General features: G+C 47.2%; 13 protein-coding genes and 24 non-coding genes across 37 annotated transcripts, besides 1 other annotated feature; 9 read left to right on the top strand and 28 right to left on the bottom strand. All coding sequences in view use genetic code 2, as the record gives it.

The window, feature by feature from the left end:
- Positions 1-521: a sequence feature (control region).
- KEF93_t22 lies at positions 522-591 on the top strand. The gene has a single exon. It is a non-coding gene; the product is annotated as a tRNA-Pro (tRNA).
- Positions 591-662, bottom strand: KEF93_t21. Its single transcript has one exon. It is a non-coding gene; the product is annotated as a tRNA-Thr (tRNA).
- Positions 663-1803, bottom strand: CYTB (cytochrome b). The gene has a single exon. A coding segment is annotated over exon 1 (1141 nt).
- Positions 1804-1808: 5 nt separating this feature from the next.
- Positions 1809-1877, top strand: KEF93_t20. Its single transcript has one exon. It is a non-coding gene; the product is annotated as a tRNA-Glu (tRNA).
- ND6 (NADH dehydrogenase subunit 6) lies at positions 1878-2399 on the top strand. The gene has a single exon. The coding sequence runs from the start codon at positions 1878-1880 to the stop codon at positions 2397-2399; it is 522 nt and encodes a 173-aa protein (NP_818811.1).
- On the bottom strand, positions 2396-4234 carry ND5 (NADH dehydrogenase subunit 5). Its single transcript has one exon. It carries the CDS (start codon positions 4232-4234, stop codon positions 2396-2398), a length of 1839 nt encoding a protein of 612 aa, NP_818810.1.
- Positions 4235-4307, bottom strand: KEF93_t19. The gene has a single exon. It is a non-coding gene; the product is annotated as a tRNA-Leu (tRNA).
- Positions 4308-4309: 2 nt separating this feature from the next.
- KEF93_t18 lies at positions 4310-4377 on the bottom strand. Its single transcript has one exon. It is a non-coding gene; the product is annotated as a tRNA-Ser (tRNA).
- On the bottom strand, positions 4378-4446 carry KEF93_t17. The gene has a single exon. It is a non-coding gene; the product is annotated as a tRNA-His (tRNA).
- On the bottom strand, positions 4447-5827 carry ND4 (NADH dehydrogenase subunit 4). The gene has a single exon. A coding segment is annotated over exon 1 (1381 nt).
- ND4L (NADH dehydrogenase subunit 4L) lies at positions 5821-6117 on the bottom strand. The gene has a single exon. The coding sequence runs from the start codon at positions 6115-6117 to the stop codon at positions 5821-5823; it is 297 nt and encodes a 98-aa protein (NP_818808.1).
- Positions 6118-6186, bottom strand: KEF93_t16. The gene has a single exon. It is a non-coding gene; the product is annotated as a tRNA-Arg (tRNA).
- ND3 (NADH dehydrogenase subunit 3) lies at positions 6187-6535 on the bottom strand. The gene has a single exon. A coding segment is annotated over exon 1 (349 nt).
- On the bottom strand, positions 6536-6608 carry KEF93_t15. Its single transcript has one exon. It is a non-coding gene; the product is annotated as a tRNA-Gly (tRNA).
- COX3 (cytochrome c oxidase subunit III) lies at positions 6609-7393 on the bottom strand. Its single transcript has one exon. A coding segment is annotated over exon 1 (785 nt).
- ATP6 (ATP synthase F0 subunit 6) lies at positions 7393-8076 on the bottom strand. Its single transcript has one exon. The coding sequence runs from the start codon at positions 8074-8076 to the stop codon at positions 7393-7395; it is 684 nt and encodes a 227-aa protein (NP_818805.1).
- On the bottom strand, positions 8067-8234 carry ATP8 (ATP synthase F0 subunit 8). The gene has a single exon. The coding sequence runs from the start codon at positions 8232-8234 to the stop codon at positions 8067-8069; it is 168 nt and encodes a 55-aa protein (NP_818804.1).
- A 1-nt stretch (position 8235) lies between these two features.
- KEF93_t14 lies at positions 8236-8310 on the bottom strand. Its single transcript has one exon. It is a non-coding gene; the product is annotated as a tRNA-Lys (tRNA).
- On the bottom strand, positions 8311-9001 carry COX2 (cytochrome c oxidase subunit II). The gene has a single exon. A coding segment is annotated over exon 1 (691 nt).
- Positions 9002-9016: 15 nt separating this feature from the next.
- Positions 9017-9088, bottom strand: KEF93_t13. Its single transcript has one exon. It is a non-coding gene; the product is annotated as a tRNA-Asp (tRNA).
- Positions 9089-9095: 7 nt separating this feature from the next.
- On the top strand, positions 9096-9166 carry KEF93_t12. The gene has a single exon. It is a non-coding gene; the product is annotated as a tRNA-Ser (tRNA).
- COX1 (cytochrome c oxidase subunit I) lies at positions 9167-10717 on the bottom strand. The gene has a single exon. The coding sequence runs from the start codon at positions 10715-10717 to the stop codon at positions 9167-9169; it is 1551 nt and encodes a 516-aa protein (NP_818802.1).
- Position 10718: 1 nt separating this feature from the next.
- KEF93_t11 lies at positions 10719-10789 on the top strand. The gene has a single exon. It is a non-coding gene; the product is annotated as a tRNA-Tyr (tRNA).
- A 1-nt stretch (position 10790) lies between these two features.
- Positions 10791-10856, top strand: KEF93_t10. The gene has a single exon. It is a non-coding gene; the product is annotated as a tRNA-Cys (tRNA).
- Positions 10857-10889: 33 nt separating this feature from the next.
- On the top strand, positions 10890-10962 carry KEF93_t09. Its single transcript has one exon. It is a non-coding gene; the product is annotated as a tRNA-Asn (tRNA).
- Position 10963: 1 nt separating this feature from the next.
- KEF93_t08 lies at positions 10964-11032 on the top strand. The gene has a single exon. It is a non-coding gene; the product is annotated as a tRNA-Ala (tRNA).
- Positions 11033-11036: 4 nt separating this feature from the next.
- Positions 11037-11107, bottom strand: KEF93_t07. Its single transcript has one exon. It is a non-coding gene; the product is annotated as a tRNA-Trp (tRNA).
- ND2 (NADH dehydrogenase subunit 2) lies at positions 11108-12152 on the bottom strand. Its single transcript has one exon. A coding segment is annotated over exon 1 (1045 nt).
- KEF93_t06 lies at positions 12153-12222 on the bottom strand. The gene has a single exon. It is a non-coding gene; the product is annotated as a tRNA-Met (tRNA).
- KEF93_t05 lies at positions 12222-12292 on the top strand. The gene has a single exon. It is a non-coding gene; the product is annotated as a tRNA-Gln (tRNA).
- On the bottom strand, positions 12291-12364 carry KEF93_t04. The gene has a single exon. It is a non-coding gene; the product is annotated as a tRNA-Ile (tRNA).
- Positions 12365-12371: 7 nt separating this feature from the next.
- ND1 (NADH dehydrogenase subunit 1) lies at positions 12372-13346 on the bottom strand. The gene has a single exon. It carries the CDS (start codon positions 13344-13346, stop codon positions 12372-12374), a length of 975 nt encoding a protein of 324 aa, NP_818800.1.
- Position 13347: 1 nt separating this feature from the next.
- Positions 13348-13422, bottom strand: KEF93_t03. Its single transcript has one exon. It is a non-coding gene; the product is annotated as a tRNA-Leu (tRNA).
- KEF93_r01 lies at positions 13423-15131 on the bottom strand. The gene has a single exon. It is a non-coding gene; the product is annotated as a l-rRNA (ribosomal RNA).
- KEF93_t02 lies at positions 15132-15203 on the bottom strand. The gene has a single exon. It is a non-coding gene; the product is annotated as a tRNA-Val (tRNA).
- Positions 15204-16163, bottom strand: KEF93_r02. Its single transcript has one exon. It is a non-coding gene; the product is annotated as a s-rRNA (ribosomal RNA).
- On the bottom strand, positions 16164-16231 carry KEF93_t01. Its single transcript has one exon. It is a non-coding gene; the product is annotated as a tRNA-Phe (tRNA).

Raw genomic sequence — 16231 nt, 5'->3', positions numbered from 1 at the left:
CATAGTATGTATTTACCCCATNCTGGGTGAGATGTAATATAATACATAGTATGTATTTACCCCATCTGGTAGATGTAATATAATACATAGTATGTATTTACCCCATCTGGTAGATGTAATATAATACATAGTATGTATTTACCCCATCTGGTAGATGTAATATAATACATAGTATGTATTTACCCCATCTGGTAGATGTAATATAATACATAGTATGTATTTACCCCATCTGGTAGATGTAATATAATACATAGTATGTATTTACCCCATCTGGTAGATGTAATATAATACATAGTATGTATTTACCCCATCTGGTAGATGTAATATAATACATAGTATGTATTTACCCCATCTGGTAGATGTAATATAATACATAGTATGTATTTACCCCATCTGGTAGATGTAATATAATACATAGTATGTATTTACCCCATCTGGTAGATGTAATATAATACATAGTATGTATTTACCCCATCTGGTAGATGTAATATAACACATAGTATGTGCTTACATTCGGCGCACAAAGAATAGTTTAGTTTAGAATCCTAGCTTTGGGAGTTAGGGGTGGGGGTTAAAATCCCTCTTCTTTGGGCACTAGGGAGGGCTTTATCCTCCAATTTCTGGATTACAAGACCAGCGCTTTATCTTTAAGCTACTAGGGCAGGCTCATTCAAGGGCTTTGTTTTCGAATCACCCTGCTAGTGGGATGAAGACGAGGAATAAGGCGAAGTAGATAGCGGATGCAACTTGGCCGATGATAATGAATGGATGTTCTACTGGCATTCCTCCGATTCAGGTTAGGACAATGACGTCTGCAACTAGGGCTCAGAATAGGAATTGTGTCACTGGTCGGAATGTTAGTCCTCGTTGTTTAGATGTGTGTAGGATTGGGACCACTATAAGTACAAGGATGGAGAATAGTAGGGCAAGTACCCCTCCTAGTTTGTTTGGAATGGACCGGAGGATGGCGTAGGCAAATAGGAAGTATCATTCTGGTTTAATGTGTGGAGGGGTCACTAGAGGGTTGGCTGGGGTGAAGTTTTCTGGGTCTCCTAGTAGGTTGGGGGAGAATAGGGCCAGGGATGTAAGGGCTAGCAGGAGTACTGCGAACCCTAGGATGTCTTTATATGAGAAGTATGGGTGGAAGGAAATCTTGTCTGCATCCGAATTTAGTCCCGCTGGGTTGTTAGAGCCTGTTTCGTGTAGGAAAAGAAGGTGTAGGACTACGGTTGCGGCAATGACGAAGGGGAAGAGGAAGTGGAAGGCAAAGAATCGAGTCAGTGTTGCGTTATCTACAGAGAAACCTCCTCAGATTCATTGTACTAGTGCGTCCCCAACATATGGTACGGCAGAGAGAAGATTGGTGATTACGGTTGCTCCTCAGAATGACATTTGCCCTCATGGGAGAACATAGCCGACGAAAGCAGTCATTATTACTAGAAGGAGGAGGACTACTCCGATGTTTCATGTTTCTTTGTAGAGGTAGGACCCGTAGTATAGGCCTCGGGCGGTGTGCATGTAGATGCAGATGAAGAAGAATGAGGCTCCGTTGGCGTGCATGTTTCGGATGAGTCAGCCGTAGCTGACATCACGGCAGATGTGGGTGACGGAGGAGAAGGCTGTTGAAATGTCAGAGGTATAGTGCATGGCCAGGAATAGTCCTGTAAGGATTTGTGATGCTAAACAGAGTCCTAGAAGGGATCCAAAGTTTCATCATACTGAGATGTTGGATGGGGCTGGGAGGTCGACTAATGCGTCATTAGCAATTTTGATGAGTGGGTGGGTTTTTCGTAGGCTTGCCATTATGGGTTCTTGTAGTTGAATAACAACGGCGGTTTTTCAAGTCGCTGGTCTTGGTTAGAATCCGAGTGAGAACCATGACTTATCTTGTCTCTTTATTTTTATTTGGGTTAGTGGTTGGATTGGTTGCCGTGGCTTCAAACCCCGCGCCTTACTTTGCGGCGCTTGGACTAGTGGTTGCGGCTGGAGTGGGGTGTGGGGTGCTTATCGGGCATGGGGGTCTGTTCCTATCGCTGGTCTTGTTCTTAATTTATTTGGGGGGAATGTTGGTCGTATTCGCCTATTCGGCGGCGTTGGCTGCTGAGCCGTTCCCTGAGTCTTGGGTAGACCGTTCTGTAATTTGATACGTTCTTGTTTATTTGATTGGGGTTGTAGCGGTGGCGGGCTTATTTTGAGGGGGGTGGTATGAAAGTTCTTGAGTGGTGGTTGACGGGTTGAAAGGGTTCTTTGTTTTGCGAGGGGACGTTAGTGGGGTTGCCCTGATGTATTCTTTTGGGGGTGGGATGTTAGTGGTGTGTGCTTGGGTCCTGCTTCTAACCCTATTCGTAGTGCTGGAATTAACCCGTGGGCTAAGTCGGGGAGCCCTTCGAGCAGTTTAGATGGCGGCTGTTAGGACAGCTAAGCTTGTGGTGATTAAGAAGATGGTTAGGTATGTCTTAATTATTCCGCGTTGTGTATCACTTGTGATGGCGGATATTTTAACTTGTAGAGCGCTTAGGCCTTTTGGGCCTGCTGCTTCAAATCAAGTCTGGTCAACTGTTTGACTGGCAATGGTCTGTCCGAGTGTCAGGTTAATTTTTGGAAGAAGTCGGTGGATTGCGGCTGGGAAGTATCCTAGCATGTTGGAGAAATTGTGGGTGAGGATAATTGGGGTGGTTTTAAACTGTTTGTTGGTTATGGAGGCGAGTTCTATGGCTGTTAGTAGGCCCAGAATTGTAACCCCTAGGGCAGCTAGCTTGAGAATTATGGGCATGGTTATGACCGGTGTTTTGTGTGGCAAGAAGTTCGAGGTAATGATTAATCCTGCGATGATGCTTCCTCAAGCTAGTCGTTTGATTGGGTTGATGACTGATGGGTTGTTTTCGTTGATAGGAGATAGTGGGAGAAACCGTGGGGTTCCTATTGAAACAAAGAAGATTACTCGGAAGCTGTAAATTGCTGTGAAGGAGGTGGCGATAAGTGTTAGGACTAGGGCTCAGGCGTTGAGATGGGAGGTGTTGAGGGCTTCAATGATGGCATCTTTGGAGAAGAAGCCTGCTAGGAAAGGAGTTCCTGTTAGGGCTAGGCTCCCGATTGTTAGGCAGGAAGAGGTAAATGGGGTAAGGTTGTGGAGGCCTCCTATTTTTCGGATGTCCTGTTCATCATTGAGGCTGTGGATGATTGAGCCCGAGCACAGGAATAGCATCGCTTTGAAAAATGCGTGGGTGCAGATGTGGAGGAAGGCCAGTTGTGGTTGGTTGAGGCCAATTGTAACTATTATCAGGCCTAGTTGGCTAGATGTAGAAAAAGCAACGATCTTCTTGATGTCATTCTGGGTCAGGGCGCAGGTGGCAGTAAAAAGGGTGGTTAGTGCTCCTAGGCAGAGGCAAGTTGTTAGGACTGTTTGGTTGTTGGATATTAGTGGATGAAGTCGAATTAGAAGAAAGATTCCGGCTACGACCATTGTACTTGAGTGAAGTAGGGCGGATACTGGGGTAGGGCCCTCCATGGCTGAGGGAAGTCAGGGGTGGAGTCCGAATTGGGCTGATTTTCCCGTGGCAGCTAATACTAGTCCTAGGAGGGGCAGGGTTAGGTTTATGTCTTTGGATGAGGAGAAGATCTGCTGTATCTCTCATGAGTTAAGGTTTATAGCAAATCAGGCTATGCTTATGATTAGCCCAACGTCTCCTACTCGGTTGTAAATTACGGCTTGGAGGGCTGCCGTGTTGGCGTCTGCCCGGCCGTGCCATCATCCGATGAGTAAGAATGACATGATTCCTACGCCTTCTCAGCCAATAAATAGTTGAAATATATTGTTAGCTGTTACTAGGATAATTATTGCCACTAAAAATAGGAGGAGATACTTAAAGAATCGGTTTATGTTCGGGTCTGCGTGCATGTATCATGAGGCAAATTCCAGGATTGATCATGTGACGTAAAGGGCTACTGGGGTAAAGATTAGCGAGTAGTGGTCGAATTTAAAGCTAATGTTGACGTCGAATGTTGTTGTGTTTATTCAGTGTCAGTTAGTAACGATGGACTCTGTTCCCTGGTCGAGAAAGATGAGCAGGGGGAGTAAGCTAATTATAAACGCAGTGCTTACTGCTGTTTTTACGTGAGTTACTGCTCAGCCTTCTTTTCGGGGCTCAGGGCTTAGGGTCGTAAATAGGGGGTATAGGAGGAGTCCTAGAACCAGGACGAGGCTGGACGAGAGGATTATTGCGGTTGATTGCATAGCTGCTACTTGGATTTGCACCAAGAGTCTTTGGTTCCTAAGACCAACGGATGAGCTGTTATCCTTTAGAAGCGTCGAGCGAGCCACGGAGTTTAACCGTGGAGTGTAAAAATTAGCAGTTTTTATTGCCTCGGGCCTCTCTCGGTGGACAAGGGGATTTTAACCCCTGTTTCTAGAACCACAATCTAGTGTTTTTGTTAAACTATGTCTACAGTAGCATCAGCCTCATATAAGTTCGGGCTTAGTGATTAAAAGGACAATGGGGACTAGGTGGAGGGCTATTAGTAGGTGCTCTCGAGTGTGAAAGGGAGGGAGGCCTGTGATATGGGTTGGTACCGGGCCCCGTTGAGTTATTAGGAAGAGGTAGAGGGAATAGCCAGCGGTGATTAAGGTGCCCGCTCCGGTCAGGATTAGGGTTCAGGGTGATCAGTTAAAAAGGGCCGTGATGATTATTAATTCTCCTATTAGGTTTGGGAGGGGTGGTAGTGCGAGGTTAGCTAGATTTGCGGCGAACCATCATGTTGCTGTCAGTGGAAAAATTACTTGTAGTCCTCGGGTGAGTGCTATGGTTCGGCTGTGGGTTCGTTCGTAACTGGTATTGGCGAGGCAGAATAGCGCAGATGAGGTGAGTCCATGAGCGATTATTAGGATCAGGGCTCCTGTGAAGCCTCATGGGGTTTGGACGAGGATTCCTCCTGCGACTAGGCCCATGTGGCTTACTGAGGAGTAGGCGATTAGGGACTTCAGGTCTGTTTGCCGTAAACAGATGGAACCAGTCATGACAATGCCTCACAGAGCCAGAACGATAAATGGGTATGCTATTTCTTTAGTGAGGGGATCAAGGATAATAATGATTCGTATTATTCCGTAACCTCCTAGTTTTAAGAGAATGGCTGCCAGAACCATGGAACCTGCAATTGGGGCTTCTACGTGCGCTTTTGGAAGTCATAGGTGGATTCCGTAAAGGGGTATCTTAGCTAGGAAGGCGATTAGACATCCTGCTCATCAGATCTTATCCCCCCAGGAGCTTAGGGGGAGGGGGTTAGAGAATTGTAAGGTAAGCATTGATAGGGTTCCTGTGTCGTTCTGGAGAAGGAGGAGGGCCACCAAAAGGGGGAGGGATCCGGCTAGGGTATAAAATAGGAAGTATGTGCCAGCACTGAGGCGTTCAGTTTGGTTTCCTCATCGGGTGATGATTATGAGGGTTGGTACTAGGGTGGCTTCAAACATGATGTAGAATAAGATAATTTCTGTTGCTCCGAAGGCCATAATCAAGAATGCTTGGAGAGATGTGAGGAGAGAGATGTAGATTCGTTGGCGGTTAATAGGTTCGGGGGCCAGGTGATTCTGGCTCGCCAGGATTATGAGTGGGAGAAGCCAGCAGGTGAGTACAAGGAGGGGCGTGGAGAGGGGATCTGTTGCTAGGTAGGAGTTTGTCGTGCCTCAGCCGATCTCTGAGTCTCATTTTAGTCAGGTTAGACTGATAGTTGCAATGAAGAGGCTTTGGGCCGTAGTGCAGGTTCATAGCCATTTTGTTGGGGCGAGCCAGATTGTGGGAAATAGCATCAGTGTTGGGATTAAAATTTTTAGCATTGTAGGAGGTTTAGATTTTGTAGGCGGTCTGTGCCATGGGTGCGGGCCGTAGCAACGAGTAGGGCAAGGCCTGCGCTTGCCTCACAGGCTGAGAAGGCTAAGAGAAGCATTGGGGCTGCGGAATATCCGGTTGCTTCGAGTTGGAGGGATCATAGTGAGAGAGCAATAAAAAGTGAAAGTATTATGCCTTCCAAGCAGAGCAGTGCTGATAAGAGGTGTGTGCGGTGGAATGCCAGGCCTATTAACCCTAGAATAAATGCTGAGCTAAAGCTGAAATGTACTGGAGTCATAAGGGGGCTACGGACTTTAACCGTAATTTTTTGAGCCGAAATCAAAGGTCTTTCTTAGACTAGCTCCCTATTCTGCTCATTCTAGGCCCCCTTGGGTTCACTCATAAATAAGGCCGAGAGTAAGAAGGATTAAGACTGCTGCGGCTCAGAAGAAGGTGGTTGATGGGAGAAGCAGCTGGTTTCCTCAGGGAAGGGGGAGGAGTAAGGCAATTTCTAGGTCAAATAAAAGAAAGAGAATTGCGACCAGGAAAAATCGAAGAGAAAATGGCAGTCGGGCTGACCCGAGGGGGTCAAATCCGCATTCATATGGCGAGAGTTTTTCAGCATCTGGGTTTATTTGAGGTAGTCAGAAAGCAACGATGGCCAGAACTATTGAGAGGATTATGGTAATTAGGATAATTGTTGTAATGAGATTCACTATCTTTCCTTGGATTTTAACCAAGACTAAATGATTGGAAGTCACTTGTACTAACTTTAAATACTAGAAAGATTATGATCCTCATCAATAGATGGAGACGTATAGGAAGAGTCAGACGACGTCTACAAAGTGTCAGTATCAGGCGGCAGCCTCAAACCCGAAGTGGTGTTCTGATGTGAAGTGGTATTGGACTTGTCGGATTAGGCAGATTGCCAGGAAGGTAGAGCCGATGATCACGTGGAGGCCGTGGAAACCGGTGGCTACAAAGAATGTGGAGCCATAGACTCCGTCGGCAATTGTGAATGGTGCTTCATAGTATTCCATTGCTTGGAGGAGGGTAAAGTAGAAGCCTAAAAGAATAGTAAGGGTTAGGGATTGAATAGCTTGCTTTCGTTCTCCTTCCATTAAGCTGTGATGTGCTCAGGTGACTGTAACTCCGGAGGCAAGGAGGACGGCGGTATTTAGGAGGGGTACTTCGAATGGGTCTAGAGTTGTAATGCCCGTAGGAGGTCAGCATCCTCCTAGTTCTGGGGTCGGGGCTAGGCTGGAGTGGTAGAAGGCTCAGAAAAATCCTAGGAAGAAGAATACTTCTGAGGTGATGAATAGGATTATTCCGTATCGAAGACCTTTTTGGACTGGTGGGGTGTGGTGGCCTTGGAAGGTTCCTTCTCGTACAATATCTCGCCATCATTGGTACATTGTTAGGAGGAGAAGAATGGTTCCTAGTGTTATTAGCGTGACTGAGTGGAAATGGAATCAAATAGCAAGGCCGGATGTCATTAAAAGGGCGGCTACTGCGCCAGTTAGGGGTCAGGGGCTTGGGTCAACCATATGGTATGCGTGTGCTTGGTGGGCCATTAGGTGTTTTCTTGTAGGTAAAGGGTGAGGAGGAGGACAAATACGTAGGCTTGAATCATTGCTACTGCTACTTCCAGAAGAGTTAAGAGAAATAGGACGGTGGCTGTCAGGATGGCTACGGTTGGCATTATCGGGAGGAGAACAAATGCGGCGGTGGCGATGAGTTGAATTAGCAGGTGGCCTGCTGTAAGGTTGGCGGTTAGTCGCACTCCTAGGGCTAGGGGTCGGATGAGTAAGCTGAACGTTTCGACGATAATGAGGAAGGGGATGAGAACAACTGGGGTCCCTTCCGGTAGAAGGTGTCCTAGGGCTACGGTTGGTTGATTTCGGAGGCCAATGACCACGGTTGCAAGTCAGAGGGGGACTGCAAATCCTATGTTTAGCGATAGTTGGGTCGTTGGGGTGAAAGTATATGGTAGGAGGCCGAGCATCTTCAGGGTGACTAGGAAGATTATCATTGATGTCAGTAGAACGGCTCATTTGTGGCCTCCGAGGTTGAGTGGGAGTAGTATTTGTTGGGTGAATCGGTTGATAAATCAGCCTTGAAGGGTTAGGAGTCGATTGTTGAGTCAGCGGCTTGATGGTGTGGGAAATAGGACTCAGGGTAGGCTTAGGGCTAGGGCGATCAGTGGAATCCCTAGGTATGTAGGGCTTATGAATTGGTCGAAGAAGTTTAGTGCCATGGTCAGTTTCAGGGTTCTGGTTTAGCTTTTTTCACGTTAAGTGGGGTGGGCTCGTTGGTAAAGGAATGGCCCAGGACTTTTGGGGGGATGACGGTCAGGAATACCAATCATGAGAAGATTAGGATGGCAAATCATGGGGCGGGATTTAATTGTGGCATATCACTAGAGGTGGTTGGGAGCCACCAGTCTTTAGCTTAAAAGGCTAACGCTAGAACCCTGTTTAGCTTCCTAGTGAGGCGTCTTCAAGTATTAGTGATGATCAGTTTTCGAAGTGTTCTAGAGGGACTGCTTCTACTACAATTGGCATAAAGCTATGGTTAGCACCGCAGATTTCAGAGCATTGTCCGTAGAATACTCCGGGGCGGGAGGCGATGAATGCTGTTTGGTTGAGTCGTCCTGGGACTCCGTCCATTTTTACACCTAGTGCAGGAACAGCCCAGGAGTGGAGAACATCTTCGGCTGATACTAAAACTCGGATGGGGGATTCTATAGGGACAACCATTCGATGATCGGTTTCTAGGAGTCGGAACTGTCCTGGGGAAAGATCTTGTGTTGGGATCATGTATGAGTCAAACCCTAGATTTTCGTAGTCGGTGTATTCGTAGCTTCAGTACCATTGGTGGCCCATGGCTTTAACTGTGAGGTGGGGGTCATTAATTTCGTCTATTAGGTATAAAATTCGTAGGGACGGTAGGGCGATTAGGGTAAGGATAACGGCGGGAAGTACGGTTCATACGATTTCAATTTCTTGGGAATCAATAATATATTTATTGGTAACTTTGGCAGTTACCATAGCCACAATAATGTAAAGGACTAGGGTGCTAATTAAAAATACAATTATTAAGGCGTGATCGTGGAAGTGAAGAAGTTCTTCTATAACAGGTGAGGCCGCGTCTTGGAATCCTAGCTGTGATGGATGTGCCATTATAGCTTTATAGCTTAAGACACGCAGGAGTTTAACCTACAATTTTACCTCGACAAGGTAATGTAATGTCGTTTTTACTAGTGTCTTATAGAAGAAGAAAGTGGCAGAACGGTCATGCGGCTGGCTTGAAACCAGTATACGGGGGTTCAATTCCTCCCTTTCTCGTTAGTTTGACTGAACTTGGACAAAAGCTGGTTCCTCGAATGTGTGGTAAGGCGGAGGGCAGCCGTGCAGTCATTCTACATTTGTTGCGGTTAATTCTACTGATAGTACTTCTCGTTTGGCAGCGAATGCTTCTCAGAGGATAAATAGGAACATAATTACAGCCACCAGTGAGATCAGGGATCCAATGGAAGATAGTGTATTTCATAGGGTGTAGGCATCAGGGTAGTCGGAGTATCGTCGTGGCATTCCTGCTAGACCTAGGAAGTGTTGTGGGAAGAATGTTAGGTTTACACCTACAAACATAACCCCAAAATGGATTTTTGTTCAAGTGCTGTGAAGTGTGTATCCTGTAAACAGGGGGAATCAGTGAACAAAGGCTCCCATGATTGCAAATACGGCTCCCATGGACAGCACGTAATGGAAGTGTGCAACTACGTAGTATGTGTCATGCAGTACAATATCTAGTGAAGAATTGGCCAGAACGATTCCTGTTAGTCCTCCTACGGTAAATAGGAAAATAAATCCTAGGGCCCAAAGGAGAGGAGTTTCTCATTTAATTGATCCTCCGTGCAGAGTGGCTAGTCAGCTAAATACTTTGACACCGGTTGGGATGGCGATGATCATTGTAGCAGATGTGAAGTATGCACGGGTGTCTACGTCCATCCCAACTGTGAACATGTGGTGGGCTCAGACAATGAAGCCTAGGAGGCCGATTGCCATCATGGCCCAGACCATTCCTATGTATCCGAATGGTTCTTTTTTCCCGGCGTAGTAGGCGACGATGTGTGAAATCATCCCGAACCCTGGAAGAATAAGGATGTAGACTTCTGGGTGGCCAAAGAATCAGAACAGGTGTTGGTACAGAATTGGGTCTCCTCCTCCAGCCGGGTCGAAGAATGTTGTATTAAGGTTTCGATCTGTCAGGAGCATCGTAATTCCAGCGGCTAGCACTGGAAGAGATAGAAGGAGAAGCACGGCTGTAACGAGAACGGCTCAAACAAATAGAGGTGTTTGATATTGGGAGATGGCTGGGGGTTTCATGTTAATAATAGTAGTAATGAAATTAATTGCTCCAAGAATTGAAGAGACCCCTGCTAGGTGAAGAGAGAAAATTGTTAAGTCCACGGAGGCTCCTGCGTGAGCAAGATTTCCGGCTAGTGGGGGGTAGACTGTTCATCCTGTTCCGGCTCCGGCTTCAACTCCAGACGATGCTAGGAGGAGAAGGAACGAAGGTGGAAGAAGCCAGAAGCTTATGTTGTTCATTCGAGGGAATGCCATGTCTGGGGCCCCGATCATTAGTGGGACAAGTCAGTTCCCGAACCCTCCAATGAGGATAGGCATTACTATAAAGAAGATTATTACAAAAGCGTGCGCTGTGACGATGACGTTATAGATTTGATCATCGCCCAGAAGAGATCCTGGTTGGCTAAGCTCTGCTCGAATTAAGAGGCTTAGTGCTGTTCCAACCATTCCAGCTCAGGCACCGAATACTAGATACAGGGTGCCAATGTCTTTGTGATTAGTTGAGAAAAATCAGCGTGTAATTGCCACAGGTAGGGTGGCTGAATGCTTAGGCGGCAGGTTGTAGCCCTGAGGACAAAGGTTTAATTCCTTTCCCTATCAAAGCCCCGTGGTGAAGAGCACATCAGATTGCAAACCTGAAGGCGCAGGTTCACAGCCTGCCGGGGCTTTCCCCGCCTCGTTCCGATTAAGGCGGGGAAAGTAGATGAATGCTCGCTGGTTTGAGCGCTTAGCTGTTAACTAAGAGTTTGTAGGATCGAGGCCTTCTCATCTAGAAAGGCTTTAGCTTAATTAAAGTGTCTGGGTTGCATTCAGAAGATGTGGGATAAAGTCCCGCAGGCCTTAAATTCAGGGGCTAGGAGATTTTCACTCCTGCTTAGAGCTTTGAAGGCTCTTGGTCTTGTGCTATCCTAAGCCCCTACGTCAGTATTGCTAGGACAGCGGGAGTGGCAGGCAGGAGGGCCAGTGCTGCCACGGTGGTTAGTGCTAAAGGGAGGGTTGACTGTGTGCTTAAGAGCTGTCATGGGGCGGAGGAGTTGTTTACGTTGGGGGCAATAGTCAGGGCTATGGCGTAGCAGAGGCGGAGGTAGAAGTATAGGCTCAGGAGGGCGGAGAGGGCTATAATTGTGGCGGTTAGAGGGAGGCTTTGTTTCGTAAGCTCCTGGAGGATTAGTCATTTTGGCATAAATCCGGTAAGGGGTGGTAGGCCTCCTAGTGAGAGGAGAGATAGGGTAGCGAGTGCAGCCAGGCTGGGGGCTTTGGTTCACGCTGTGGCTAGTGTGTTGATTTTGGTGGATGAGGAGGCCTTGAGGGTAAGGAAGGCTGCTGATGTTATTACAATGTACGTTGCTAGCGTAAGAAGTGTGAGTTGGGGGGCGAATTGTAGGACGATAATTATCCATCCGAGGTGGGCAATTGAGGAGTAAGCTAGGATTTTTCGTAGCTGGGTTTGGTTAAGGCCTCCTCACCCGCCTACGAGGGTGGAGCAGAGTCCCAGGGCAGTTAGGATGGCTGGGTGCATGTTTGGTGAAATTTGGATGATCAGCGCGAATGGGGCTAGTTTTTGTCACGTGGATAGGATTAGCCCTGTGGTAAGATCAAGTCCTTGTAGGACTTCTGGTAGTCAGAAATGGGCGGGGGCCAAGCCTATTTTGAGTGCTAGGGCGATGCTAATTAGTGCCACTGCTGTTGGGTCGGAGAGTTGGGCGATGTTTCATGTCCCTGTTACTCATGCGTTTGTAGTGCTAGCGAATAGAATCATGGCCGCAGCTGTTGCTTGTGTAAGGAAATATTTTGTGGTGGCTTCGACTGCTCGTGGATGGTGCTGTTTTGATATAAGTGGAATGATGGCTAGAGTATTAATCTCTAGTCCCATTCAGGCTAGGAGTCAGTGGGAGCTTGCAAACGTAATGGTTGTTCCCATGCCTAGGCTGGCGATGAGGATCGCTAATACATAAGGGTTCATCAGCAGGGGAAGGACTTTAACCAACATTAATTGGGGTATGGACCCAAAAGCTTAATTAGCTTACCCTACTAGAAAGTGGTGTAGCGGAAGCACCTGGAGTTTTGATCTCTTGAGCATGGGTTCGATTCCCTTCTTTCTAAGGAACTGGAGGGGGTTTAACCCTCGTGATCCACTCTATCAAAGTGGCCCTTAAACGTTCAGGCACGGTTCCTTATAGTGCTATAGTTGTGGTGGAAGTCCTGCTAATGCAATTGGGAGGGCGGAGTGTCATAAGACCAGTGCAAGGGTTATGGGGAGAAAACTTTTTCATACTAGGTGCATGAGTTGGTCATAGCGAAATCGGGGGTACGAAGCCCGTACTCATAGGAAGACGATAGATAGAAGGGCTGCCTTCGTTATTAGATTGATTGCTGTTAATTCTGGAATTATGGGAATATGGGATGCACCGAGAAATAGAATGGTTGAGAGGGTGTTTATAAGGAGGATGTTGGCGTACTCTGCTAGGAAGAATAGGGCGAATGGTCCTCCTGCATATTCTACGTTGAAGCCGGAGACTAATTCGGACTCTCCTTCTGTGAGATCAAAAGGGGCTCGGTTTGTCTCTGCCAGGGTGGAAATGTATCATATGGCGGCGAGTGGTCATGCTGGGATAATTAGTCAGATAGATTCTTGGGTGGTGTTAAACATTTGTAGGGTAAAGCCTCCTGTAAATACAATGGTGGCTAAAAGAATCAATCCAAGACTTACTTCGTATGAGATGGTTTGAGCTACGGCCCGGAGGGCTCCAATTAGAGCGTATTTTGAATTTGATGCTCAGCCTGAGCCGAGAATGGAGTAGACTGCTAGGCTTGATAAGGCGAGAATAAATAGGATTCCTAGGTTTAGATCAATGACTGGATATGGAATCGGTATTGGGGCCCATAGCATGAGAGCAAGGGTAAGGGCTAGTATTGGAGTGGCTAGGAATAGGAAGGGCGATGATGTGGAGGGGCGAACTGGTTCTTTAATGAAGAGTTTTACCCCGTCTGCGATGGGTTGAAGTAGTCCAAACGGTCCGACTACGTTTGGCCCCTTTCGTAGTTGCATATACCCTAGGACTTTTCGTTCGATGAGTGTTAAGAAGGCTACCGCTAGGAGGATAGGGACGATATAGGCCAGTGGGTTGATTAAATAGGTCAAAAGGAGGCTTAGCATAAGCTAGAGAGAGGATTTGAACCTCTGGTTAAAAGGGCTTAGGCCTTTCGCACTTTCCAGGCTCTGCCACACTAGCAAGCCTTTGTCTTTGGCTGGGAGTTGTGAGCTTTTTTGCCTGCTTTAGTTGATGTCAGCAGGTAAAAGTGGGGCGCATCAGAGGTGGAGGCCCCCTTTTTCCGGTCCTTTCGTACTAGGAAAAAGAACTATTGCAGATAGAAACTGACCTGGATTACTCCGGTCTGAACTCAGATCACGTAGGACTTTAATCGTTGAACAAACGAACCCTTAATAGCGGCTGCACCATTAGGATGTCCTGATCCAACATCGAGGTCGTAAACCCTCTTGTCGATATGGACTCTGGAAGAGGATTGCGCTGTTATCCCTAGGGTAACTTGGTTCGTTGATCGGTCTGGTGTCCGGATCATTTTTGGTCAGATGTTCTGTGGCTTAGAGATGTGTCTCTTAGCTCTAAATGGTTTGTTCATTCCACATGGGGGTTTGTCTTTGCCCCGCGGTCGCCCCAACCGAAGACAGGCGGACCAAGGTTTACCACTCTGTTTCCACTTGTTTTGTTTTAAGTGGTTTAACATGGTTGGTCTTGTGTCTAAAGCTCCATAGGGTCTTCTCGTCTTGCAGTATAATGTCCGCTTCTGCACGGACAGATCAATTTCACTGACTGGGGAGGAGAGACAGTTAAGCCCTCGTCGTGCCATTCATACAGGTCTCTATTTAAGAGACAAGTGATTGCGCTACCTTTGCACGGTCAAAATACCGCGGCCGTTGAACCTATAGTCACTGGGCAGGCAGGACCTTCTATACGTCGATTTTGGCAGAAGGCGATGTTTTTGGTAAACAGGCGAGGCTTATGTTTGCCGAGTTCCTTTCTTCCCTTTTTGTCTTTCCCTAGTTTAGCACACCTGTGTGGGGGTAACGATTTATTTGAATGCGGGGCCTTCCTGGTCTCTTTTTAACTTCGCACTGCTCTCTTTGATTGAGTTCGTTAATTTCCAGAGGGGTGTCCGATCTGGTTTACACACGTGCTGGGAGAAGGGCTGTTCTTCTTGTTACTCATTCTAGCATAGTCTCTTCTATGTTTGGCATAAAATGGCCCGGTAAAATTAGGGGGTGGGGGGTGGTATAGCGGGATAATAGGATTATATTTTCCGTCTGAGCTTTAACGCTTTCTGTTCAGGTGGCTGCTTTTAGGCCCACTGAAACGGATGTCCTTGTTGACTATGGTCCTTAACCTCCTGTGTAAGGTTGTGTCCTGGTTCAGAAGAGCTGTACCCCTTCTGAATAACTCTTATCGGTCTCTCTTGGGTGTCTAGTAGGTAGTGGCACATCGGTGACTGGAGGGGGATAAGGCTGAACTTCTATCCATTTCTCGGGCAACCAGCTATCACTAAGTTCGGTAGGTCTGTCACCTCTACTCGGAGATCTTCCCACTCTTTTGCCACAGAGACGGGTTGGCCCAGTTCTTAGGCTGTCTCGGAGTAGCTCACTTAGTTTCGGGGAGTCAAACTACAGTTCTCTTTGCTTGGGTATGCTGGCTAGATCATGATGCAAAAGGTACGAGTTTTAATCTCTGCTTTTTGTCGCTTTGATGAGTTGTTTCATTTCTCTTTCAGCTTTCCCTTGCGGTACTATTTCTATTGCTTATTTGTGTAGTTGCCTTTTCCGTCACCCGTACTTAGGCGGTAAAATGGTTTGTTTTAATGTTTGGGGTTTTGTTTTGGGTAGAGAAATGTTGTGAGTTTTACCCATTGGGTAAGCTAGCTGTATAGCTCAGGGTGATCCAACTTGCATGGATGTCTTCTCGGTGTAAGGGAGATGCTTAACTGTCTCAGCCACACCCTGGTTACTCCAAGTGCACCTTCCGGTACACTTACCATGTTACGACTTGCCTCCCCTTGGGGGCTAGGGTTGCTGGCTGTTTACAATTTTCTGGGCCTAGAGTTGGGGAGAGTGACGGGCGGTGTGTGCGCGCCTCAGAGCCGGATTCAAAAGAACTCTCTATTTTCTTTTTACTGCTAAATCCACCTTCGGGTACTTATTTCATGGTGCCTTTCGTAGTATTCTGGAGTAGAAAATGTAGCCCATTTCTTCCCACTTCATGCGCTACACCTCGACCTGACGTTTTGAGTCTTGCTCATTTTGCTTACTAGGCATCCTTCACAGGGTAAGCTGACGACGGCGGTATATAGGCTGTGATAACAAGAAGTGGTGAGGTTTAACGGGGATTATCGGTTCTAGAACAGGCTCCTCTAGGTGGGTCTGAGGTGCCGCCAAGTCCTTTGGGTTTTAAGCTAGCGCTCGTAGTTCCCAGGCGGGTATTGGTGGTAAAGGAATACCTAAGTTTACGACTGAGCATAGTGGGGTATCTAATCCCAGTTTGTTTCTCAGTTGTCGTGGGGTCAGGTTGGCGGTAATAAAGCTACTTTCGTTATTGGGCTTCGTACCTCCGGATGCGTATGACAGCCTGGGAGGCGTTTGGCTTTAGTATTGATTGCTCTCCGTGACCACGCTTTACGCCGTAGTTCGTCAACTAGAGCCTCTCGTATAACCGCGGTGGCTGGCACGAGTTTAACCGGCTCTATTAACCTTGACTAGGTCAAGTTTGCACTTATATGCCTAATGTTTATCACTGCTGAGTTCCCTTGGGGGTGTGGCAAAGCAAGGCGTCTTGGGCAGCTTGAGCGTGCCTGATGCCAGCTCCTCGTCCCCGGGCGGGGGAATGAGGGCATTCTCACAGGGGTGCGGATACTTGCATGTGTAAATCAGGTTAAAGCTGACGGTAAAGTCAGGACCAAGCTTTTGTGCCCGTGGGGCTTCTTAGGGCCCATCTTAACATCTTCAGTGTTATGCTTTTCTTAAGCTACACTAGC

The sequence above is a fragment of the mitochondrial genome of Chanos chanos, assembly GCF_902362185.1.
Source record: "Chanos chanos mitochondrion, complete genome".
Taxonomy (NCBI): Eukaryota; Metazoa; Chordata; class Actinopteri; order Gonorynchiformes; family Chanidae; genus Chanos; species Chanos chanos.
This window is presented reverse-complemented; position numbering and strand designations above follow the sequence as displayed.